Source organism: Mytilus galloprovincialis, chromosome 2, assembly GCF_965363235.1.
Source record: "Mytilus galloprovincialis chromosome 2, xbMytGall1.hap1.1, whole genome shotgun sequence".
NCBI classification, from domain to species: Eukaryota; Metazoa; Mollusca; class Bivalvia; order Mytilida; family Mytilidae; genus Mytilus; species Mytilus galloprovincialis.
The window spans coordinates 68,527,806-68,555,318 of NC_134839.1; the positions used below are offsets into that span (position 1 = coordinate 68,527,806).

General features: G+C 31.2%; 1 protein-coding gene across 2 annotated transcripts in view; it reads right to left on the reverse strand.

Moving 5' to 3' along the window:
• The window catches only part of LOC143062380 (uncharacterized), a 32,346-nt gene that overhangs the window by 1,039 nt on the left and 3,794 nt on the right, over positions 1–27,513 (reverse strand). Inside the window, exons 2-4 of one of the 2 annotated variants that reach the window (XM_076234088.1) lie at positions 2,870–2,966; positions 708–777; positions 247–354 (exon numbers count right to left, since the gene is read on the reverse strand). In XM_076234088.1, coding sequence (XP_076090203.1) covers positions 247–354; positions 708–777; positions 2,870–2,960 — 269 coding nt within the window. In that variant the 5' untranslated portion in view covers positions 2,961–2,966. The remainder of the gene's footprint in view (positions 1–246; positions 355–707; positions 778–2,869; positions 2,967–27,513) is intronic. The other variant, XM_076234090.1, reaches the window with a different exon arrangement.

Genomic DNA, 27,513 nt, shown 5'->3' on the forward strand with positions numbered 1-27,513 from the left:
ATATGCGAGTTTCATTTTGTATATAGATTCAAAAGGTGAAAAGTGAGAGAGAAAATGTATATGTTTGTAGATAAACACGCCGTATATTCTGGTTCATGCACATGCACATGCATAGTCAACAAAATAAATTATAATATAATTGCGACTTTCATGTTTCCGAAAGTCTTATTTGATAAAAGCAAAGATATCACCAAAAGGAGTACCGAAAGAAATGTGTAGATGATGCTATTTGGTGTTTGTACATACTTGTTAGAATACTTGTAAATGTACCTATAATGTTTTCGATATGGCCGGTATCTTCTTCGTGATCCGTATCGGCTTCTTGGTCTGAAGCTGTACGATAACATGGCGTATCTAAAGAAAAAAAGAGTGTAGATGTAACCTACGATAGTCGATTATCGATGTATATATTTCAGTTTCCACGTATCATTTTATGTTCAATAGTTTAATATTGAACTTTCTTTATATTTTGTGGTTTGTTATTTTTTTCTCAATAATAAGAAAAGGAAAATCAAAATTAGAGCATCAAAACCGAGCCTTAAATGTGACGCCTTTGGATAAAACAAAAGTATTTAAAAATTTGTTCATATGATTAATAATATATTTATAATAAACGGTACAAAATGAATAATAGTAATTATCTACTGCATGAATTCAAATTTTAACATAAAATATTTAAATTTAAGACAATTCAATCAAAGATATACCTTTTGTCTGTCGGTAGAGATTCTGTTTCCTGTTGGTCTGGCAAGTAATTATCGTAGCTACTCTGATATGCTGCAACAAAGCAATAGCAGATAAATAGGAAATTTCAAGTAAAAGTCAAATGAAGTAATATTTGAAATTTTATAGATAAGAGTATACACATGGTCAATCAGACAGTTTGGTTGTAGGACCAATGATTTGTAACGTACGACAAAACTATGTTTGCACCAATACATGTTTTCATTTATTTCGTTATCTCTTCAACTTTGTACTTGTTTGGCTTTTTAACTATTTTGATCTGAGCGTCACTGATGAGTCTTATGCATACGAAAAGCGCGTCTAGCGTATTAACTTATAAGCCTAGTACCTTTGATAACTATTTACTGTAAAATGGTTAGAAAGGCGAACTGTATTAATTTAATGATGATTATACGACGATAGTTTTAGATTAATGGCATTTTAGCGTGATACATATAGAAAAAAACGTGTGTTTTTGTACGTAGAGTTTAAAACAAACATAGGGAGCATGATTAATCTTGACATGTCTGGAATGGAAAGATGATCGTGTCTTAATGTCAAAGTATTCTTAGAAGAATCTTGTCTATACAATTATACTTATAATCAAAAACACGTGCACTTCAATTAGTACATACAAATTAGTCTCTAAAGAAGAGTTTTCTCAGTGGCAATCATACCACATCTTCTTGTCTTTATATTTTATGTATAAGGTGGTACGTTAATCCGAGGCGTTATATTCCGGCCGCTCACTATCACTTACTTTGTGACAAGGAGTGGATGAGGGCGCTGTTAACTTAGGGTTTTAGATTTATGTTTTATATGATTTTTCTTTAAAAAAAAAAGCTACATGAGAGCATATTTTAAGTTATTCTTCAACCGAAGCAGTTTTTAAAAGTGAGTAATAATAAAAAAAATGCTATTTAGCATTAGATATTATTATTCTAACATTATTTCATAAAGGAAGGCTATTTGTTTTCATTTTCATTCTAAAATAAGTATAGAATTAAGATGTCATCATTGATTGATAAATAATTTTGCTGATCAAAAGTAAAAATGAATAGGTTTACAGTTGTTGCATTGGCAATCAAACATTATCTTTGTATTGTATTAATGAACGTTTAAATTAAATGATGGGAATTGGCAATTGTTAAGTGTGATATGCTAATGACAGCAAACATCCACTGTTAAAATCATGACTTTTATGCGAGTAATTGGAAGACAAAGTAATACTAAGTTCAAAACAGGCTTTTCAATGACAAACCTTCTATGTGTATGACTTTCTTTAAGGGTTATCTCAACGCTTATTAGTGGGTAGCCTTACGGCAAAACAATCAACATGATCTATGTTCCTAATTGCAATTACAAACAATTGCTATTGTTATCAGCAGATGTGTGTCTACTATTCCTATTGCTGTTGCAAACCAATGGATTTTGTACTCATATCATGTGCAGCAGATAACCGATAGCGGACAAAATGATGTGGACTAAGTCGTTGTGTGTGTCGTCCAGTATAACGAATTGCAATATTTTTTTACAAGGTGCATTATAGCAAAGATACAGTAAAACAATTTTATTGTAGTACGTTCACGTGCAAGTAAAACTCATGAACAGGTAAACATGTTTTACTTAAGTGCCTTCAAATAATAGTTTGTTTCTTTCTCTTTTGACCTTTAGAATAAGTTATTTCGCCGATCACGATAAAATGGGATAGATTCAGTACATTTAGACTACCTAAAACTTCGGATACTATGCATGATGAGTGTGTTATAAATTATATTACAACACAACAGTTTATTAAGGAAGAAACGAAAGATAAGGTAGATTTTTAATATTTATTAGATTGGTCATATGTTAGTGTCCGCCTTAGAATTTACAACATATTTATATAAATACATTATGAGTAAAGTTAACATGAATGTCTGTTTCTTGACAAAAGGAAAAACAAAGAATTTAACAAGGAAAAATGCTTGAAATATTGTCTCTGATTTGAATATTAATTACTGGTATTTATTTGATAATTGTGCAAAAGGGGATACACGAAAAGCTTCAAAATAAGAGTTCCTTTTAAACAATCAAGACTGTGACAAAAAATCCCTTCAAAAATGTGTAATAGTAATGAATGCAACTACGACGTATTAAAACATACCTGTAATGAAATCATTGACTAAAAGAATTATGATCCCTATTACTCCAAAAATATAAGTCGGAGTATAGTTTCTCATGAACGGCAACTTCATCGTGATCTACAATAGAAATGAAATTATTTTTCGATCAGAATGCTATAAATCTATATTGATTTTATTTTTAAACTTAATATTTCCCTCGGTGCCACCTATTACATTAATAATGGAATACAAACTTCGGCAGATAGTATTATATTCACGAAATCAGCAGAAGATTTAAACGTATTTGGTTTTCTCAATCAATATAAATAAAACAAATGTTGAATCATAAGACTGAAATTTAGACTCAGTAGTTTGAATATTTCATAATGCTATTTCGTATTCTTTTCCACCTCCACTGTTTCTTAATAGATGTTTTACGATGTAGCGTGTTCGATAAATTTTCTCAAAAGTGCCATAAATTATGTTTATATCCAATATCACTTAAACGAATAAATGAAAACAACAATTCACTTTTTGCTTTGTTTCCATGGCAATAGGTTAAGTTTTGATACTTAATTTGTCAAACAATACCAATTCAAAAATGGGTGGCGGTGATCTTAAAGTGGTCATCATTTGGAACATAAAAAAGTTATCTTTTTATTCGAAATCGATACTTCAGTGTGTAAACTGTCACTTGGACGTTTTACTTTCGGATTCTTAATGTTAAAATAGATCTTTTGAAATCTGTGAATATAAGAATAAAATGCGTGTTTTTTTTTTTAAATTTATTCGAAATAAAAACAAGTCACTTGCTATCATTTCTTATACAGTTTATAAAAACCGCAGTTTGCGATTATATAATATTTATTTTGTCACCACTATGCGTACGTAAATATACATTTAAACGTTCAATCTTAATACGAAGACGTGGTAGGAGGGCCACTTAGACCGTATATCCATTCAATTCACACAATGTATAAACAGTAACTATAGGTCAAAGTATGGACTTCAACACGGTGCCATAGCTCCCACCGAACAGCAATCTATAAGGGCCCCCAAAATGAATAGCGTAAAACAAATCAAACAGGAAAAACAACGGTCTAATCTATATATATATAACAAAACGGCTATGGATCATACCAACAAACGACATCACTTGTGCATTAAAATGCAGCGGGTTTAAACGTTTAAACAGGCGTCAACTTTCACTCTTACCTTAGACAGAAGTGTAACATTACCCTTCAAAAGACACACGAAGATAACCACTGAAAGGGCTTAACTCGACCAAACAGACGTGTGAACAAAACAAGTACATTGTAAACATACATTGAACCAATAAGTTTGATCTATGACACAATATAGAAAAAAGATTAAAACATAGGCGCCTGTGTAACACAGACGTCAGAGGTAGTAAAAAGTTGTAAGGAGAGTGACAAAATACAACTGTAACATAGGACAAAATGATATTAAATAAAACAAAGTACATAGGTAAATTCAAATATAACAATTTTGTTGTTAACAGTGCGGAAGTAAACATTTTTAACAAGATAAATACATTTGTTGTTCAGTGTACAGAAGTGAAAGTTTATCGTCATACTAAATATTTATCAAAGGGGGTTCATATTAAAACTAGTGAGATGAATTATAACAAAAAATAAAAAATCATGAATAATTGAAATGCTATACAAATTGTGTCAACAGGTCAAATTAGCACGAAAGAACGATTTCAGAGTTCTCGTAGTTACTGAAAGCTTGTTAAAAACCAAAAACAATTAAAGATTAAAAATCATCTATCAGAGACTTGAATCTATTAAAATTCATATCAAGGATTTGTATTTTAACGTCATGGACAGTCAAAGAAAACATGACTTGTGCAAGGTCAATATAAAAGCATCGACAAGCAGTAGGAACTTTCGGATTTAACATTATGATAAATACGCATCATGTTATCTACAATACTAAAATAACGAGGTCCAATTTGTCAGCCGTCATGGGGTAAAAACGACAAATCAAAAAATTCATCTTCATATACAGATAATAAAGGACAATGGTGTAGATTAAAAATTACACACCTTCAGACCCTTTTGTTTTCCACATAATTAATGTTGCCAATAATTAACAAGTTCGGGGTCGAGTCCGATACCGATACCAATAGTATATTCACTTGTTACCAATTACCTTATCTGTACGTTCCGCATCTGATAGGCGCACCACCAAACGGTGTATTTAGGATTTTGCTATATACACGGGTCATAATCACAGGGTTGACCCTTCTAAATTCAATCATTGTCAAATTGTTCCCTATTGTAGTATTTTTACCAGTAAGACTTTCTAAGATAACAATACGAATACGAATCTGGACTTTAAATAAGGCGTATAGGTACAGTTTTCAATTTGTTAGCGAGCATGCCGTAAAACAGCGAATAAAAGAATTCAACTTTATTTATAACTAATATAGGACAATGCTGTTGATTAAAAAATACTCAATTCCAGGACCTTTTGTTTTCCAAATAATTGATATTACCAATAATTGATAAGTTCCAGGTCGAAGGGTTCAAACAGAAAGATTTTGAAAGCAGAAAGTGTGCATCTTATAATCGGCATGACTTTATCAGATGATAATGCCAGTACTAAAATAAGCCTTACGCATAGTTATATACTTTAATTCAGTCACGGACCCGCGATATCACGGGTGTGTTCTAGTATATATAGATAAATACAAAAACGTGAATGGATATTTATACATCACAAAAGCAATTCAAAAAAAATATTAAAAATAGTTATGTTTTAATTTGTTGATGACAAAATCGATGTTAATGCCAATGTTAACAATATTCAAAGATCGTATTATAACATTACTTAGATAACCTTTACTAATAAGTTTGTTTAAAGGTTCGATGATTTTCCACGGATCTGATTTCCGCGCTTTTAGTACAAAAGAGGGTCAAAAGATACCAGAGGGATAGTCAAACTCATAGATAGAAAATAAACTGATAACGCCATGGCTAAAAAAAATAAAAGACAAACAGACACATGATAGTATAAAAGACACAACATAGAAAACTAAAGACTAAAGTATAAAAGACACAACATAGAAAACTAAAGACTAAGCAACACAAACCCCACCAAAACTGGGGGTGATCTCAGGTGCCTTGAAAGGGTTAGCAGTTCCTGATCCGCATGTGACATTCGTTGCAATATCACATTAAGATTTAGAATGTGAAATACCGGTTTTATACAGACAGCCAAATTTAATAATGAAATATTTCGTCTATGAGAGATTTCACTAATTGTTTTAACCACGGATTTAATAATTTACTAATGATGCATTGATATGTTCGTTTAAATTTATGACATCACTATACACACAAATACATAGGCACTTGAATGAATATCCCTTAATGTTACAATACGTGAAACAATACTATACTAAACCTTTTCCTGAAAGGCTATTTGAGATAGAGATAGATAATAAGCATAACCTTTCGTTGAATTTTTGTAAAGTTATCATTTTGAAATAACAATGTACACTTTACTACATTAAAGAAAGACTCGTCGATTATAACAATGATGAAGTTATTGAAGTAATGTGGAAAACAGTGACACCGCGAGTGGGCAGTTATACCACACTGAGACAACTATAGAACTATACAACCCTCTTGGTCATACAACATAATAATTGTTTTCTCCTTTACTTTAATTTGTCGATTACTAAAAGACTGCTCTCCATTATGGAAATTGTCTTAATGTCAATCACATTTCAGATTTATCTATTAAGAAAAGAAGGAATCATGTTCAAATACAACAATAACACGAATACTTTCTAAATTACATTACAAGTATAAAGTAATAGCTTGAATGTTTATGTAACTGTTCGCTGTTGTGTCTATTGAACTTTACATTACATGCAGGCTTGTTTAACTCAGATTTTACATAGCTTATATACCTAAATGGAAATAACAATTGTAATATATCATAACATCACATTCCCGAAAGTGAATATGATTATATAAAAGAGTAAATCTCAAAAATAACGAGTCGAGGAAAATTGAAAACGGAAAGTCCTTAATCAGATGTCAAAATCCAAAGCTCAAAACATCAAACGATTGAATAACAAATGTCTTAATCATAACTTGGTTCAGGCATTTTTTTTTTATGTAAAAGATGATGGATTAAACCCGATTGTATAGGTAGTTTTTGGTAAATTAATATATTAACCACTTGTATGACAGATTCATAAAATTCCATTGTATTGACAACAATGTGTGAACAAAACAAACATATATCATAGGTAAAAATGTTACAGAGTGGCAAAAGATATTGGAGCGAAATTCAAAATTAAATCTATAGCATTATGCATCTAAAGTATTAATAAATGAAAACTAAGGTAAGAAGCCAACCTCAGTAATATGATAATGATCTAAAACTAATTATACCAGCAGATCTCAAGCATTGTCATCACAACTTTAAAGTATAGATAAATAAAGTATCGAGCTGTTCATTTGCATGCAAGTTCTAATTTTCAACTGCCTAAAAAAACCAACTCCATCAAGATCTAATTATAAAACTGCAATAATTCTAGGATCATTAAATTGTTTGGCGACGTACAGATCTTCACTTCAGAAGTTCACACAAAAATTGAAACTAACAATGCTTAATATTTGCTCTCAGAATCTATAAAAGTCATGACAAATCCCTGGCTTTTATTGTCTGTATTTCACATGGGAAATCAGCTTGAGATATATATTAGCGTGAAATGTGCAGGACTTAATGGTATTGCAAAGTATCTTTACCATTTGTTGACCCATTCATAACATTTTTCTTCAATGTCATTTATTTCTGTTGTCAGTTCAGTTAAATTGCTATTAAGCCTTCAAGCTGCGCTTAAGCAAACATTGTTCTACTTGAAATGGATATTGACAAATGTGTACTTTAAGTATCTAGTTTTATGAGAAGATGTCAATGGATATAAAACTTAAGATCTGTTTGCTTTATCGACGTTTTTTTCCCATAAGTACAAATACAAAGAGAGAAGAAAATAACCAATGCAACAGCAACGGTACATCAAAAAAGCATGTATGCTAGAATGCATTTTAAATATATAGAAATGAAAACATCGGCAAGTATGTATCATTAATTTTACTGAGCATGTTACGGAATATTGAAACAATCTTTAAGATAAAATTGAAAATATTAATATACATTTAAGATTTATATAAGAAGCATTAAACAGTTGATACTGTTTTCAAACTAGAAATTGCACGTTTTACCTTAGGACTAGAGACATTTTGTACATTATGTCAGTGATGATACAATTACGACCAAGTTCGTGATGTGTCACCAAGCCTAAGTGTATACATGTATATAGTATTACACTTTTCAAGACTCGTGTAATATATCATAGGCAAAACATCAAGTTAAATCATTGGTTGGTTGATACTTTAGCAAAGAAAAATTATCTTATGTACCAATTATGAAATGGTAAGTGAAAACACAACGTATTTTTTAGGCATCGTTGAGGAGGAAATCTTACTTAAACGAGATAATCTATAATTAAATGACTAATTTTGCTGAATTAAAAAGATAAGTTGAATTATGTTCACTATTTTATTGTACACGGTGCATGAACACATCATACAAAGCAAACGCAATGGCACATCTAAAATGAACCGTACATCTTTTGATTTTCTAGGGAAAGGATCCGTAACTGAGGCTGCTGCAGTCACAAATTTAAGATTTATACTTTTAATGTTATCTATTAATTAAACGATTAAGCAATTTCAAAAATGTCTTTTTTATTCATGTGTTTCATGTTGGATATCATATTTCATTGATTACGGCAATGCTGAATTTCAAATCAGTGCCACAATTACAAATTTCATAAATGGTAACGCCATATTATCATCAAAGCATGATATATTTTTTGTTCTTGGTATAAAAGTAGAGGATCATTTTCATTTCGGATAAAAAAAAAAACTTTGTCCTAAATAGAATACGAGATCATTATAAATTCAAAGATTAATAATGCAAAAGATTTGCTGATATTCGTATTAAATTCTCACATCGCATATTGTCAAATGTCTGTTCAAATTGCGCAGTCAGTCTGAAAATCATTCTAATAGCTCTATTCGATTTCATTGCTTCCGTTTCATCAAAGTTTCCAGATTGTCTCTTCGTTGACAAGACATTTAATAATAATAAAAAAAAAATCACGCCACTAAAATACATGCGATCACTGCATGTAATATCTAATAATTCCATTTTTTTTTTTCAAACTTTAAAGATTTTCTATCAGTTGAAAATGAAAATTGTGACGTCACAATTAATTCTTAATAGTACGAAAACCAATGCGACGAGGATACATGTCATTTAAAAGCATGCGAACACTGCAGTATTTTTCATCCCTCCGCGAAAAAATAAAGTCAATATTTGTATCTTTTGAAACTGATTAAGCTCATACGTAAATACCCAATACTTTTGTACTAAACAAGAATACCTTGGCGTTTTTTTATTTAATTCTTTTTATTTTTGGCAGTGTGAAAGCTGCATTTACAAAACTTTTAATTTTTCGAAAAACTAAGGATTTTCTTATCCCAGGCATAGATTACCTTAGCCGTATTTGGCACAACTTTTTGGAATTTTGGATCCTCAATGCTCTTCAACTTTGTAATTGTTTGGCATTATAAATATTTTGATATGAGCGTCACTGATGAGTCTTATGAAGACGAAACGCGCGTCTGGCGTACTAAATTATAATCCTGGTACCTTTGATAACTATTTACACCACTGGGTCGATGCCACTGCTGGTGGACGTTTCGTCCCCGAGGGTATCACCAGCCCAGTAGTCAACACTTCGGTGTTGACATGAATATCAATAATGTGGTCATTTTAATAAATTTCCTGTTACAAAACTTTTCATTTTCGAAAAACTAAGGATTTTCTTATCCCAGGCATAGATTACCTTAGCCGTATTTGGCACAACTTTTTGGAATTTTGGATCCTCAATGCTCTTCAACTTTGTAATTGTTTGGCATTATAAATATTTTGATATGAGCGTCACTGATGAGTCTTATGAAGACGAAACGCGCGTCTGGCGTACTAAATTATAATCCTGGTACCTTTGATAACTATTTACACCACTGGGTCGATGCCACTGCTGGTGGACGTTTCGTCCCCGAGGGTATCACCAGCCCAGTAGTCAACACTTCGGTGTTGACATGAATATCAATAATGTGGTCATTTTAATAAATTTCCTGTTACAAAACTTTTCATTTTTCGCAAAACTAAGGATTTTCTTATCCCAGGCATAGATTACCTTAGCCGTATTTGGCACAACTTTTTGGAATTTTGGATCCTCAATGCTCTTCAACTTTGTAATTGTTTGGCATTATAAATATTTTGATATGAGCGTCACTGATGAGTCTTATGAAGACGAAACGCGCGTCTGGCGTACTAAATTATAATCCTGGTACCTTTGATAACTATTTACACCACTGGGTTGATGCCACTGCTGGTGGACGTTTCGTCCCCGAGGGTATCACCAGCCCAGTAGTCAACACTTCGGTGTTGACATGAATATCAATAATGTGGTCATTTTAATAAATTTCCTGTTACAAAACTTTTAATTTTTCGCAAAACTAAGGATTTTCTTATCCCAGGCATAGATTACCTTAGCCGTATTTGGCACAACTTTTTGGAATTTTGGATCCTCAATTCTCTTCAACTTTGTAATTGTTTGGCATTATAAATATTTTGATATGAGCGTCACTGATGAGTCTTATGAAGACGAAACGCGCGTCTGGCGTACTAAATTATAATCCTGGTACCTTTGATAACTATTGTGCCCTTTTATAATCCTATATCTTCATGGCGTATTTCTGAACAAAATGACCAAATTATAATTTGCTAAACATGCATGTAAACTGCAATTTTGATAGAACTTTGCCCAAGAATTTGTTGAAAAGTGAAATTGAAAATGTCCTAATTCATGTATGTATCTAAACAATGAGATTTCAGTTATGAGAGTGAAACCGACAGGATGGAAGTTGACTATTTATACCTCTTTCAATTAGGATTGTTTTAACACTGACACACTGACTGATGCCATTGCCCCACAATATCAGTTTGATGTGGGTTGCATCGACATAATCGAATATATAATTTCGAGACACGTATGCTATGAATAAACAAGTACTACCAACAATATTTTTAACATTTATATTTTGGGCGATAACATGACGTTATTTAAACGTCATATATCAAATAAAATCATTGTTCTATACTTTGATAGCAATCGATATCCATTGAAGGAAAACATTAAATATTTAATATCTTCATGAGTTGGAAGCAATCTTAAAACATAAATTTTAACTTTAGCAACAAAAAATCGAAAAAAAAATCAGCACAACGCATAATACGATAACAATCTCGTCGATATAAAAAGAAAAAAATTCCTTTTGAGACAGTTACTAGTAGATCAAAAAAAAAAAACTCATCCGTTAAAATGAAATTTATAATAAAAAATTATAAAGTAACATGATCCATGATTTTATTCAGAAGCTGGTCATCATTTCGATTTGTTCAATTTGATTATTTGACGATAAGATATTGTTAACCATGACTTTGAATTCGAAAAGTTGTTAAAAGATGATCTTTTAAATGTATGCATGTAACTTCAGACGTTTGTTCGAATGTTAGCATTGTAGATAATTTAATCATTAGGGGTGTTTTTGTCCACAAAAATAGACACTGTTAGAACAATTACTTCAATTTTAGGGATGCCATCACGAGTTGGTTGACCGTTATGGAATAACCGTTTCACATATGATATCGGATATATTCATTATGTCGTAACTACAATATCCGTCACTTTTCACGAATGTGACCTACCGAATAAAACTATTTACCGGATTTGTAATAACATAAGCAACACGACGGGTGCACATGTGGAGCAGGATATGCTTACCCTTCCGGAGCACATGAGATCACCCCCAGTTTTTGGTGGGGTTCGTGTTGCTTAGTCTTTAGTTTTCTATGTTTTGTCTGCTGTACTTTTATTTGTCTGTTGTTCTTTTTATTTTTAGTCATGGCGTTGTCAGTTTATTTTCAATCTATGAGTTTGACTGACCCTTTTAGTATCTTTCGTCCCTCTTTTATAGTTATCCGACTATTTTGTTCATTTGAAGATCGGAATAAGGGAAAGAACAAACTAACGATTAGGAGAAACAGAATATAAATATGACAAAAAAAATATAAAGCTTTTGTTTTAAATATTCTTCATAGTAAAGTTGGATTCCAACATTTCGTCAGTACCTAGAATGACTCTTTGTTTCATAGATATGACCAGATCGTGAGATTTGAAATTGGTAACCACGCATATGCAAAAAGTTCTCGTAATGTGAAACAAAACGTAGCACCTTTTATTTGTTTTTGTCCTTTTGATACATTATTAAACAATATGCATTTCTAATGATATTGATTTATCACTTAGGTGCTGATAACTTGTAATAATATAGGGTTATTGCATGAATATTGGGGAATATTGTCCCGAGAAGAATTTTATATTGCACGAGCTTGCGAGTGCAATATATGTTCTACGAGGGACAATATTCCAAAATATTTATGCAATAACCCTTTTATTGTATAGCAATATAATATTTGAAAGTAAAAATTGGTTTAAACTAAGATTTTGTCGTTAATGACGTCATGAATTTTGAAGATTTATTGCATTAGTGCAATATTAAAATTTATTGCACGCTAACTTTTGGTTACGTTCAGTGGAAAATATTATATTGCTATACAATAAAAGGTGATACAACAAAGTTTTTTTATTATAGTATTGAAGTATCATATTTGCCTGTGTAGGTGTGTATGTTTGATTTTAATACATTTTTATTTCATCAGGTGCTTAGTTAGCAACAGCAAAGTGCAAGAATTAGAACGATTAAATTTTTGATATTCATAGCATTTATTTGAAAGCATTCATTTATCAGTTTAAAAAACTCTTGCTAACGCTCAGGGTAAAATAATCGAGTATAAATGCTCAACCCATGGTTAAATGAAAACAAATCTACAGCTGCCATGAATTATTTCTTAATTAGGGGCAAATACATCTAGTTATTCTGCTATTATATGTCTCACTGTTTTTCCTTATTCAGATATCGGTGCAAATCCAAACAGTCATTGTAAAAACGTACACCATACTTATATGTCCATTATATTGACCTTGACATTAAACAACAACCATCAGTACATAGTAGCATGCGATACAATATTACAATATTGAACAGTCTTTAGTTAATCCTGTTATTGCATCCTTTTATGTTTAGATTACATGTATTTGCTTTTACACAATGGTGGTGCTATAGTATCTTGAGAGGGAATATTGGGAATAATCTACTAGTTTTGTCAACGAGGTGTGGTATATTGCCAATGATACGACTATCTATTGAGACAAAAAGACCAAAGATGTGAACAAAAACTCCTGTTATTCCTTATTAAAAAAAAACATTAAATAAAGGCAACAGCTGTATACCGGTGTTAAAAAGTCATAAACCGATTGAAAGAAAAAAAAATCCGGGTAACAAACTAAAACTCAGGGAACAAGACTTTAAAGAACATGTTGTTAAGCTGTTGCCCTGATACTGAATTGAATGGACATGATATCTTAAAAGTCATTACTCAAAATCGTAACTGTATTCTTGGGAATAAAAAGATGTCAGAAGATATGTAAAGGAAATAAAAACCACAAGACGGCGATGAACATACAACATGGTTAAATAAAAACTATACTGACAAAAACACAGAAATCCACAAAATACTATAAGTAGAAAAATTTATCAGTACACTTTTTACTAAAAAGCTGATGTTTAACAAAACACTATCATGTTTCACACTAAACAGGCCAGTCAGGAATTTTGAAATTACTTCTGTTTGGGTCATACCCATTAAGATATGAGTTTAGGTTATCCCTCCACGGAAACCTCAAAACGACATTATCTTCAAGATGCATGCCTTTATTTCAACTTTGGTTTCTAGAGCTTGTATTCTGAATAGCACAAGTTCAAAGGAACCACATCTACACTGCAGCATTGTACGAATACAATAATTACATTTACTCTCAGATATGGATTTCAATGAGAATGTAAATTATTCAGAATGGAAATAATTTATACATGTTTTATTTTACATTGTTGTCTCTTTGACATATTCCCAATTTCTATTCTCAATATGACCTTTTTTATGAGTTATAAATGTATTGTCTTATTCAGTAAAACGCATGTTGTATTGATATATGATAAAAACAAACAGATATATTAGATAAAGATGTCAAAATTGGGATACAAACTGTGTGACTGAAAAGAAAGCCTTTCAACGATAGTTATTATTTGTTATTTTTATGAAATTGGGGGAAAGTAACAATTTTAAAATTTTCTCCTTTTTCAAAAAATCTGGTATTGAGATGATCACCTATGTCAAACTTAAAAGTCTATGAATGAGGCAGGGCAGACGAAGCCTGTTGTTTCTTTAATATTCTAGTTCTAGAGAATATATGAGTGGAACCCAATCATAAAAGTTGGGAGTTAATGCAAAGAACATCATCAATATTTTTGAATTTGAAATCAAATGATCTGTCGTTTTTTAATTGGTTTTTGACAAGTGCCTGAAGTAACTTCTACTAATATGAAAGTAAGACGAGATCAGCAAGGAGAGGAACACAGCTCTTTCCCATAGAAATGCAGATAGTATTTTAATGTTGAAAAGTCTTCCTCCAAATTCAACAAATATGTTGTTGTTAAGAAACTCCAGCATACTGATCACTTGTTTCTCTGTATAGCATGTTTAAACGTTTTATTCACCAGTAAAAACAGTATATGCTCTATGTTATCCAGAGTACATTCTTGGTAAACTATTCATTTTTGGAACCTGTCGGGGTACTTTTGGAGTTCTTCTTATTCAAAAAATTTGTTTGTTACTTTGATTGTCTTAATAATTGATTTGTGAGGTTTAGCATCGGTTTATTTTTCTAATAGTGCCATCAAGACTCAACAGACTTAATTATACACAATGCAAGACCCTAAATTCCAAAGGGAACTAATAATTAAATTGACAAGAAACACAATGTGACAATTGATGATAAGTTCATGGTTTAAAGTTTTTATGATTTTATTATCATGAAATTTAAGATTTTAATCTTGAAACAAAATAAAAATTCCGGAATCAAATTGGATAGACTTTGTGTGTGTCAACTATGTCGTTTTTCAATTTGTAAGTCAATAACTAACTTTGAAATCGGCTGTTTAGAAATACAGTATTTTACAAATATTCAAAACTATTTCTTATTCAAAATCTATTCTACAAAAATTTGTATTCAGAATAAAGATAATTAAAAAGTAAAATCACAAAAATACTGATCTCAGAGGAAAATCTAATCGGAAAGTCAAATGACAAAACACATCAAAAACGAATGGACAATATATGACTTGGTACAGGCATTTTCAAATGTAGAAAATGGTGGATTAAACCTGGTTTTAAAGCGCTAAACCTCTCACTTTGATGACAGTCTCATCAAATTCCGTAATATTTACAATGATGCGTGAACTAAACAGACATAATAAATAAAATAGTCAAAATATGGATACAAGGCAATTTATCATTGTGTAATGCAGTTACGAAAGTCAATGAATAGAATTGCAAGGAACTTACTCTTTATGTATTGAAAATGTCAAGAAATACATGGTAAATGGGAGGGGATTTCAATTATTCTAACTGATGGACAAAGAGATATTTAAGTTAAACATGCGGTAGAACAGTAGATACATCGGACTAGCGGTTTCTGAGATCTTCCGCGGACAAGTTCAAGTGGGACAAACTTGAAAAGGAGAGAGAACAAGATTAATAAGATTAAAGGGGCACTAGCAACGAGATAGATAAAAAATAGTATGATTTTTTGGTTCAATCTTTAATGAAAGTGTAAAAGTGAACTAAGAATTCGCTTTAAGAATCCAGTATGGTTCAATTTTGTCAAATTAATCTGAAAAACATTAATGCAACTTAAATGTGAATAATTCAGCCTCATTTGATCCATATACAATTATATCAATTTAACCCCTTTGCTAGAGATGAATAACTCATGCATTGTGCGTTTTAAATTATTAAAAGAAAAGAATGTCAACATTGAAAGTTAAACAAAGGTAAATCATTTGATTTACTAATTCAATCCACGAAAAAATCATTCTCATAAAGGTAAAACGGTGATTGACATTTATTTTGAACGGACCTAAAAAAATCCATTTACACGAGTTCACTTTCCATTTATATCCACAATTATGTTTATATCGCTTAAATGACCATCGGAGATTTTCGGAGGTCAACTTGAAAGTTAATTAAATGGCGTCAAAACTGAAATACACACGAAACGAAGCTACATATTATAGAACCCATGTCCTGTAAATAGTTTATTTCAAACTTTTTATAATTTGGATAAATGTTTCACATGGTTATAACTCGAATATAAGATTTTGAGTAAATCGGTGAACATGAATTTTACAGCTAGTGCCCCTTTAAAGAACTGAGGAATACAATGTCTCCAAAATTCGTTGTCGAGGGATGATATGCATATGCTTCATATTATCTTAAAAATTATCAAATGAAGAAGAAGAGAAAACTCTGACCAATATTGTATATGCGAGACTAAATGATCCTTTGACAGTTAACAACCCACATGGATACTAAGTCTGACAAAACGTATGGTATGTCAGCACCAGTGGTTGCCTAAATCTTCTACTTCCACTATAATTGTAGAATCAAGAATAATCCATGTTTCCATTGTTAGCTTCACCCTACTCAACTCTTCATAAAAGTACGTATTGCAGGTTTATGATGCAAAATACGTTAACCCTGCCTGAATAGCTTTGCCCGGAAATAACCGACGCATAAATAAACCAACCAACGTTGATAAGTTTAAACTGAACTTATCAAGTCATCTTCCGGTTTTATGATGAAACAAAGAAAACACAATTGTTTCTATTCTGCAGAATACACAAATAAAACCCCAAAAAATCGATTATCAGATTGTAATTGACAGATTAATTTGTAGATGATATTTTACAATGTCAATATATAGACAACCTGCTTATTTAATATCTAATCGTTAATGGTCCCAATACATGTAAATATGTCCAGAGAATAAAAAAGCTGCCGTTATCTATGAACTTATTTGTTCCAATAGATATGGTAATCCACTTAATCTGGCTTTGTACTCTCATAATCGACTGAACAAATCCCTACTGGCCTTGCTACAGCTTTCAGGCTCTTAATTTAATTGTATGAAAGCATAAGAGGATACAAATACAATAAAATAATGATGACATACTTAAGTTTAAACATATTTTATTGTCAAAACTTTCAAAAATGACAGTTTATAAGATACTTACATGGTGTTCTCCAAGAATGGGAGGTGATTTTTCTGACTTTTTTTTTAAAAAAAAATACGCATCGACCTGGGTTTTTTGTAAGATGAAAATAAGCCTAAAATATTATTTCAATGTGTTTTTTTTTATATAAAGGTCAATGTAACATAGAGTAATAGACTGTTATAAGCACGTAGTTTTTATGCACTTATCACAAACAAATGACACATTTCAGTTGTTCTTTGAAATGTATGTCATTTGAAAAATGTTCTGTTTAGCACAAATAAATCAGAAAAAACGTTATACGTTTGCAATATAACCTATTTCCAAAATGAAACTTTGGCAATTTCCTTTTACATTTCAGGAATTTGATCAGGTGTGTTATCACTCATTATTTCTCTTGGCTGCAGGTGAAGACTTTTTATAATGTTTTGTGTTCTTCTTCCGTCCTATAAATGTGTATAAAAATTAAAAGTCGATGTGTTTTATTTGTTTTCATTCAAGTATAGGATCATAAGATCTTACATCAAACGTTTGACAATTTCACAACTCTTTCTATGACAACCATTTACTTGCAACAAATTTCCGGTAATGAAAGACATTAAATGCAATTATAAGCCGTGCTGCGAAAATGACGCAACACAATTAAAACCCCTAGTGATTAAAATCAATATTGAGTTACGTAACTAAATTCATAAGTCCTAACTGAAGATTTTGTATTTTTATTTGTCTTCTGAGAATAAAAGGACTAGTTCATGGAATATTAACGGAATAATTTCATAGGATTTTCCATTATTGTATGTTATTTTCTACTATAGTTCAATCGAATGCGATTTCTTTTTCAAAATAAGATAAAACGAGAATAGAACTACCACTTCTCTAAAGCTTGACTTAAAATTTATATCTGACTGTCTGTTTAAAAGCAGGTGGAAGATAAAGCTGTTTGGTAATACCGGAAAGAAGCAAATATTGTTTTCTGAATAAAAACAAAATGGATGAAACGTTTATGTTTTCTACCAGGTAGCAAACGGTTAAATTGAAATTGTTTTATGAAATGCAAGCCCTAGAATACTATATAAACCAGAACATATGTAACTGTAAATATAGGTTATGTTGGAATGCTTCCACATAGAAATGGCAGGTTCACAAGGAAAATATAATTATATATGAGTTAAGAACTTATAAAGAGGCAATCAAAGGATTAAGACTAAAGTTCGTCATCACCACGCGCTAGCCGTTTCAATTTTAGCTGCAATAAATATGACATGAGTATTAGATATGATTGGACTGACTTATAATTAAAGCAGGGAGTATTTTGTTTTCGTCTGTGTTAAGAATAAATGTTTCTTCTAAAATTATTGGCCCACTCAATCCGTTGTGTGTGTATTTATTTAGTATTTTTCCGGGGAAATATAATTTATTATAATTATTTCTTGTTTTGGCCTGGATTTCTGTATCTCCGAGTACCAATATATCGTTTTTATATCATTATGCTATTTCACTATTCTCCCATTTAAGGGGAGGTTTGGTCGCTCACAATCATGTGTTGCTAGCCGAATTTCATATTTGCATGTCCCAAGTTAGAAACCTGTAGTTCAGTGGTTGACCTTTTGTTATTGTCTGTTATATTTGTTTCTCGGATATTGTTTTACATAACTTGTGTCCTTTATTTTTTTTTTTTAATTATTGCTTACATATTGACAATCATTTCACAATTCCTAACTTTCATTCTTCATGATTTCAAACAAAATATTTGTATGCATTGTTTCAGCAACGGACATTATGGCTCCTTATTATTTCAAAAGCAATGTTTATTATAACTATTATTAAACTACCAGTTTCATTAATACATAATGTATTGACCATCCACACCTAATGACCATTGTTGTATTCCTTTATGGCTGATCTGAGTAACATATTGTTTTGATAAATTATGTTATCAACTGATTTGATTCATGATTAGTGACGGTAACAGAAACCCTTTTATGCATTAATCAATAAGATGAACGAAATACAAAAGCTTAACTTTGGTCCCGTATGTTTAATGATGGACATCATGTAGGGAAATACTTAATACAGTCTTTTTCTAAAATCAGAATCATTGCACTGTTTAATATTTATATAATAAAATACCATGTCTACAGTATTTGACAGTTTTAACCTTCTTATGTAATATCATCTTTCGAAATGTTCATGAAGAACACACAAAGAACTGACCACTACAACATGTTTTGTAAATATCAAACTCAAAAGATATTAATATCATATTGAAAATAATGAATGTAAAGGCGGCCGATTTGTTTTACTTTTTAGTCTTTTAACATGAAACTAATTTGAATTTCTATCGTATTTCAATATAATATCAAATGCATATAAAGTGGGACTGATCTAATTTGTTTTGTAAAATTATAATAAAGTAGACATCAATGATTTTTATGCTTTTACACGTAACAATTTTGAAAAGGAGATTAATCAGACAGACAAAGGGCACCTGCTTCCACTTTATATAATACGACTTTTTCGTAACTGGAAAACAGTGTTTTATTAATTGGTTTTCATGCAAGATTCCTGGAAAATATCAGACTTAAAATTGTTTCCTGATATTGCTAGACAAGAGAACACTGTTGACTTATAGTCTATAAAGATGAACAAAAATCAAAAAAGAATTCCGGAAATGGTCGCAACAAATGCAGTTTGAATGGTTTTACACTAGTAATTTTTGGGGCCCTTTATAGCTTGCTGTTCTGTGTGAGCCAAGGCTCCGTGTTGAAGGCTGTGCATTGACCCATAATGGTTTACTTTTATAAATTGTTATTTGGATGGAGAGTTGTTTCATTGGCACTCATACCACATCTTCCTATATCTAGTTGAGTCTGTGACGGGATTTATAATGTGTATGAACGTTTTCATCTAACCTAAAATACTGGTATAACAGGGGGAAATAATTTAAGAAACTTAAAAACATCCAGCATGTGGGCTCAAAATAATTTGTCAGTAGATAAGCAATATTGTTTAACAGTAACAGTTTACGGTAGTATCTTAAAATCAAGCTAATCGTCCATATGGAGTGTTCAACTGTGATATTGAGCTAGAACATTTTGATATCTTTTTTACAGTCATTTTATACTGGATTTGCTGTATATTTTTCTTAGCTTTCCTCGTGCTGAAATGTACGTGTGTCTGTTTGTGTTTAATTGAGATAGGCGTATCAAGGAGAGAAAAACGGGTTTTACAATTATTTTCTACCACTAAATAGATACCACTTTATATGACCCGTGGACAGCCCACGAAAAATGACTGAATTGTTACACTGTCAACACTTTCATTAATTACTTTAACTCATAAAGGGATAACCGGGCTTATAAATTATTAACATCAGACTATAGCATGACGATGTTACTAAAATTAGCGACAAGAAACGTAATTACACTTATTGTATGCGGTGTTGTAATTACAGCAAAGTTTTCGTAGATTTAATAGATATCTTCATTTTTATTAAATATTTCGTATATAATTAGTTATGGTTATATCAATTATCTCACTTTCTGCTTTTAAAAATATTTTTGTCTTATAAAAGATACTAGTAGACATTTTAAAGTTATAATTTGTTTCCAAAATCAGACTGAATTGGAAACAGAAATTGTGTCGTGTGGATGAATACATGTATATATGTATGAACCACATCCATAAGTTTACACACACATTTAAGAAAATTAGATCTGAAGAATGTTCCAAAAGGATGACAAAAACAATAAAACAGGCGTATATAACAGGCTGTTGTGTAGCTCATCGTTACTGATGATAGTTCAAATTTGGTAATAAGTCCCATTCGGGGATGACACAACCGAACAAAATCGAAAACACAAATATTCCATAAAGGGCAACCAAATAATGATGGCGACCATAAAACGTTTGAAAGAACACTTCTACTTCACTGATATTATCTCCATGTTAAACATTGTTCCTATAAGCAACAACACTATCAGTATAGTCGTGTGCTCTGTAATTCTACCGATTGTGTCTTATTTCCGATTAAAACAACTTGCATCAGCGGGACGTCGCTTGTCAGGTGAGTCATGCAAATGACTTTAACTTTAATCGGAAATTGAAGGAATCAGATGCAATATCAATCCAGTTCTGTAGAATACTTGTTCAGAAATGCACTCTTTTTTATGTCAGGCATTTCTCTCATTATACTCACTGGTCATTCAAGTATTCAACTGCAAATACAAAACATTGCCCTTATTATCGATTTTACATGCTATATCACTTCAAAAAAAAAATTCCAACGACATGGATATACATGGCGAAAAGGTTTAATAAAAATTGCATATCTTACTTTACACTTTTATACCAACGTTGATATGTATCTTTAATATTTTTCAAGGCCAAATATAAAGTAACAGAAGGTATTGCATTGGACATGAATTATTATACTGTGCAAATCTCATAATTTTGAAATATGATTTTAAATCTATAAAATTCAATCAAAATCCGCAGTAGTGTTGTTTGCATTTCACATGGGAAATTAAAGTGATCTATAGTGAAGCAACAATATTGTAAATCCTGCCGATTGCAAACCTATTAATCATATCATAGCTACTGTAAAATTTACTTCCGATCAATTTAATTGCAATTACACCTCCAAGTCATGATTAACTACAAACAACTATTGATACTCCTGAATTGGGAATTGACAAATTGGTTCTTTTATTGTGTTTTTTATGAACAGAAGACTCTAAAGTGTTTCAAAGTGTTTCTTAAAATTTAAATTCAGTCTGAAACTGAACAAAGTGGAATTAGTATCAATACATTTTTGTATGTATAGCATTATAAAAGATAGGTTAAAGATGCCCAGAGGAACATCCAAACTCGAACGTGGTAAATAAACTGACAAGGCCATGGCTAAAACAAGAAAACGACCAATAGCCAAACAATAGTAAACAAGACACAACAAAGAAATCTAAAGACAGAGCAACCCGAACCCTATGAAAACATTGGGTTACCGCAGGTGCTCATGAAGGGTAAGCAGATCCTAGTCCACATGTGACAGCCGTCGTGTTGGCTGGGAATCTGAAATCATCTGTTTTGTCTGAAAGTTTTATTTATCAAACGACCTTCATGGTCAATTTCTAGATGTTTTTCAAGATATGAGGCAGACTTAACTGTATCTGTTGTATCCTTTATCTCTAATTCTTTAAGTTTTATGGGATATAAAATAGTTTTTGGTGTTTTTATAAACCATACGGGGAAAAAGCTAACTTCTTTCTTTGCTATTGATAGTTTATTTTTACTGTATTTTCTGTTCCATATTATAAGCATGTATTTCAAATAAAATAGCATAGAACAATTCCAATGCGTTGTCAATATATGCTCAGATATGTTGTCTGTTGTAATAGAATAGTTTTCAAAATGTCAGTGGCAGATATGTTTTATTCAATCATCGTAGAGAAACCGCATTAAGATGTAAATCCACATTAAATCTAAAGTAAAAACACGCGATATTATTAACTTTGAAGAAAGATAAAAGAATAAAATGGTATTGATATTAATATGAATGCTTTAAACAAATAAAATAGAATCTTATAGTTTATATCACTATACAAGATTTACACACCAATCCCAGATGATTTCTGCTTCTAAGCAAATTGGAAGTAAAAACATCGTGAATAAGTTTTATGCATTGACACCAAAAGTTAGAAATAACATCAATTGATTAAACATGTATTCATGTGCATACAAACATTTATTTTTGTATTTATGAATGACAGAACACAATAAGTTACAAAAAGGACTTAAAATCGCTTTGCGCGCATGAAAATAAAACACAAATCCCCTAACCTCACAACTCACTGTAAATACAATGCAGTGTATACAATACAAATACACCGACCGTTTTAACAAACAAGAAAGGATAAACAAATTGAATATAATTACTAATCATTTTACTTAATTTTGATTACTGATTGCATTAGAATTTATGCATGCCCAGACATACTTTCCGAGCGCTATTTTCTATATTTTCTTTTTCTATTTTAAAAATATTATTCAACTTAACTGATTATGATTATAAACATTGCACAAAGTCGTTAATGTTAAGACTTTACAAAGTTACAGTTTAATAGAAATGACTTTTGAAACCACTTCAAATTATCTTGAAAATTGTGATTCAATAGTAATCAAAGGTACCAGGATTATAATTAAGCACGCCAGAGGCGCGTTTCGTCTACAAAAGACTCATCACTGACGCTCATATCATAATAGTTATAAAGCCAAACAAGAACAAATTTTAACAGCATTGAGGACCCAAATTCCAAAAAGTTGTGTCAAATATGGGTTAGGTAATCAATCCTGGGATAAGAAAAGTTTTTCGAAAAAGTCAAAGTTTTGTAACAGGAAATTTATAAAAATGACCAAATAATTGATATTCAGGTCAACACCGAAGTGCTGTCTACTGAACGGGTGATACCTTCGACTCAGTGGTGTTATTAGTTATCAAAAGTAGCAGGATTATAATTTAGTACGCCAAACGCGAGTTTCGTCTACACAAGACTCATCAGTGACACTCAGATCAAAATTAATATTTAGCCAAATAGTTATCAAAGGTACCAGGATTATAATTTAGTACGCCAGACGCGCGTTTCGTCTACATAAGACTCATCAGTGACGCTCATATCAAATTATTTATAAAGCCAAACAAGTACAAAGTTGAAGAGCATTGAGGATCCAAAATTCCAAAAAGTTGTGCCAAATACATCTAAGGTAATATATGCCTGGGATAAGAAAATCCTTAGTTTTTCGAAAAATTCAAAGTTTTGTAAACAGGAAATTTATAAAAATAGAAATTTATAAAAATAGAAATTTCAAACTAGTACCAAGTTAAAGAGCCTTTTGGACCCAAAATTTTAAAAAGTAGTGCCAAATACGGCTAAGGTAATCTATTCCTTATTACATAAATTTCATCGGTGACGCACAACAGTGCCATGTAATTTTTGTTCTAAGAGTAGATTGTTTCTTATTCTTTGAAATTTAAATGAAGGTCATAATAAATTGTAGGAGTGTGAGAAAGGAAACTATATCAAATATTACGCTCATGACGAATGATTGTTGGCAAACAAAAGGCCACTATAGTTAAACACTATTGCAACAATCAAATTGACATTTGATAACAGCGGTTTTCAGATAATTGCAACAAGAATGTTAATATAGTTTGTCAACACTTTTCTTTATAGAGCTATGCAATTCGAAAACCAATTACACAAGGAAACCCGTTAGTTTTATTTGTAAAACAAGAAGAAGGCTGAAATGATTTAAGATGAACAATTAAATCATGCCATGCAGTTGAAGATATAATTCTGGTGTAGATTGCTGTAACTTGTCAGTGCAATACCAACCAGCAAACATAATTTAAAGAAATTTGTTTCAAACTGGAATACTTTATTCTTTGCTGTTAGTGAGTTACATGTTCTATTCTAATGAAACTCAATAAATGCATTGTCAAAGTTGATATTATAATCATTTCCATTGCAAGTTTTGTTTATGAGTCTAAAAAATTATAAAACAAAAGGTCAAAAGCGAACGGCTTTATTAATTTGAATGATGGAAATCAAACTACAATTGCAAAGAAATATTTTGAAATCTGTATAAACCAATTGTAAACTCATATTTTCTTTTTATTTAGAACTAGATTTTGGGCGCAAGTTTAAGTCCGAGTTTAGTTTACTGAAAAAGTATAACTAATAAATATTTGACATAAAATATTAGATACCAGTAAATTAGAAGAACGTGTTATAGTTGAAGTTTGAATTCAATGTTTAGTATTAATTTAATTTGATCTCCAGTTTGGGCAATACTGAGTTTAAATTCAAATCTGTTTAGAACAAAGTAAAGAGATTAGATTTAACTGTAATTCAGGTAGTTCAATATAAAAGTCAAGTTAAAGAAATTTAAAGTTCCAGTAATGAATAGTAGAATATCACTTTCTTAGTAAATTGAGTAAATGCAAGTGTTTCAAAAGCACACGTTCGAAAGCGCGATAATATTTGACTTCCAGCTGAATTAAGATCTATTCAACTGTTATGTCTATTTGCATTTCTTGCCCAATTTTTCAAATTGCACGAAACTGTAAAAATTGTCATACAAATGGGAGGTTTGGCTTGACATAAAACCAGGCTTAATCTACCATTATCTCCGGAAAATGCAAGTTTAAGAACATTACATTTGTTCCTATGATTGATTCTGGACATAGTATATTTTGAATAGATGTAATTTATTATCATACGATAACGATTATAACTGAACACAAAAAGGGGAGATTTTGCTTATTAATATTAATCCCCCTTTCCCGCCATTTGCAAATTATTCTTACACATTTTGTTTTCGACTGTGTCAATATCAGGGTGGTAATGTTGTGTGAACTAGACCCCAGTGTACACATAAATCAAATAGTGAAAAGAAAATGCATTAAATACTTATAAAAAAGAAAATGCATTAAATATTTATAAATGTTAACTTTTTTGTAATTTTTTGTATCGCATCAATATAGCCTTCTTGTGCTGATGTGGCATAAAGCAACCACCAATCAATCAAGCACATACTGTCATCCGTTCCATTGATTTTTTGTACGCCTGAATATAGAGTTTAACCATCACAAGTTTAAAAGTAATCTCACGATCAAAGTCAATAGATGAATAACTGTTCAAACAAATACCACAGAAAGCCGTTTAAACAATCACAGTGAAACATAAGTTATTAAGCAAATCATATGTTAATCATTGTACTATATTTTGTTGTAATGATATTATACATCGTCATCTATTTGAAATTTCAAGGTTCTGCTGTTAGCAAATACATTAATGATAATAATAGTAATAATTAAAATGTCAATTGTTTTTGAACAATTGAGAGGTCTTTCCTTTTCGAAATGTAAAGTACATGTTCCAATAGGCGTAGAATGCATTGAAAAGCTCTCAAACACACATAAAACCGTTAAAAAATGACAAAAACAACAATTCGATAATTTGGGCATGACCTTGACTTTTGACGTTGTAACCTTTGTGAAGGTCATTGGTCCACAATGTCATTGTAAAAGACCCCATGGGTCTAGGACTTTTCGTTCAAGAGTTAAAGCTAATTTTACCATTTCAGAAACCGCTATCAGCGGTTATGCCCCTTAAGAATATGTCAAATCCTTTCAGTCAAAATGTAAAAAAGTTGTGCCTCAGTCACCTAAACATTTTTCACTGTTTACTATTTCCGTAAGATTAACCGTTTTTGAGATATCGACTAAAAAGTTGAAAGGTCAAAGGTCAAGGTCAACCTTAAAAACATTTTATAAAGGTCAAGGTCAACATACACATTTGACCTTGAGGTATTTTTCAAAGTCACATGAATTGATGATGAATGGTGAAGATCCTAGGTGTCTACGACTTACGGTTTCTGAGTTTTGGTGGCCAACCGACACCGGTTAATTTTCATAGGGGCATAACCCTACCAATGAGTCGTTGAATCCTTTCGATCCAAATGTGACGAAGAACCAGGGTCTGTTCCTGAACAAATTTCACCCTTCGTTTTTATCTACCTATTACGGTTACGGTAACAAGGTTTTTGGGTTTCGGAGGGATTACTCCGAACCGACAAGATATTTCGACTCACAGGATGAGTTCCGGATAGGTATTCATGACACCGATACAAAGTGTGAACATGAAAGCGACACTTCTTACGGTTAACGCGGATAAATTTGTCAAAGTTTGGCGGAAAAATAATAATAATAATAATAATAATAATAATAATAATAATAATAATAATAATAATAATAATAATAATAATAAACAGAAGAAATACAGTAAGGTCTTTCCCTTTTGAAAAAGGAAAGACCTTAATAATAATAAAAAGTATATTTTTCATAAATGATTTTTGTTCTTTTGGTTATCAAAAAAAGTTTATATTTATTCAAAACCAAATGGGGTTTGGTGACGAGCTAGAAAGTTATGACGCATTAACGTCTTTAACATTGTATCGTTGTTTACAGATTAAGAAATTTTACGTTCCATTTTGTTCTACATTTCAATTATAACATTTGATTAGAAGAATAGAAAAAAATATATGGATGGCTGCATTCATTTGTATATCTGGTGGAAAATTTATTAACAAAATGGTAAGATGCTCTAATTTCTAGATGGAAACTGTCAACATAGGTATTGATTTTACTAATTCAATAAATGGATAACCAGACTTATATTGTCAATATCAGACTAAAAGATGACAAGGATAAT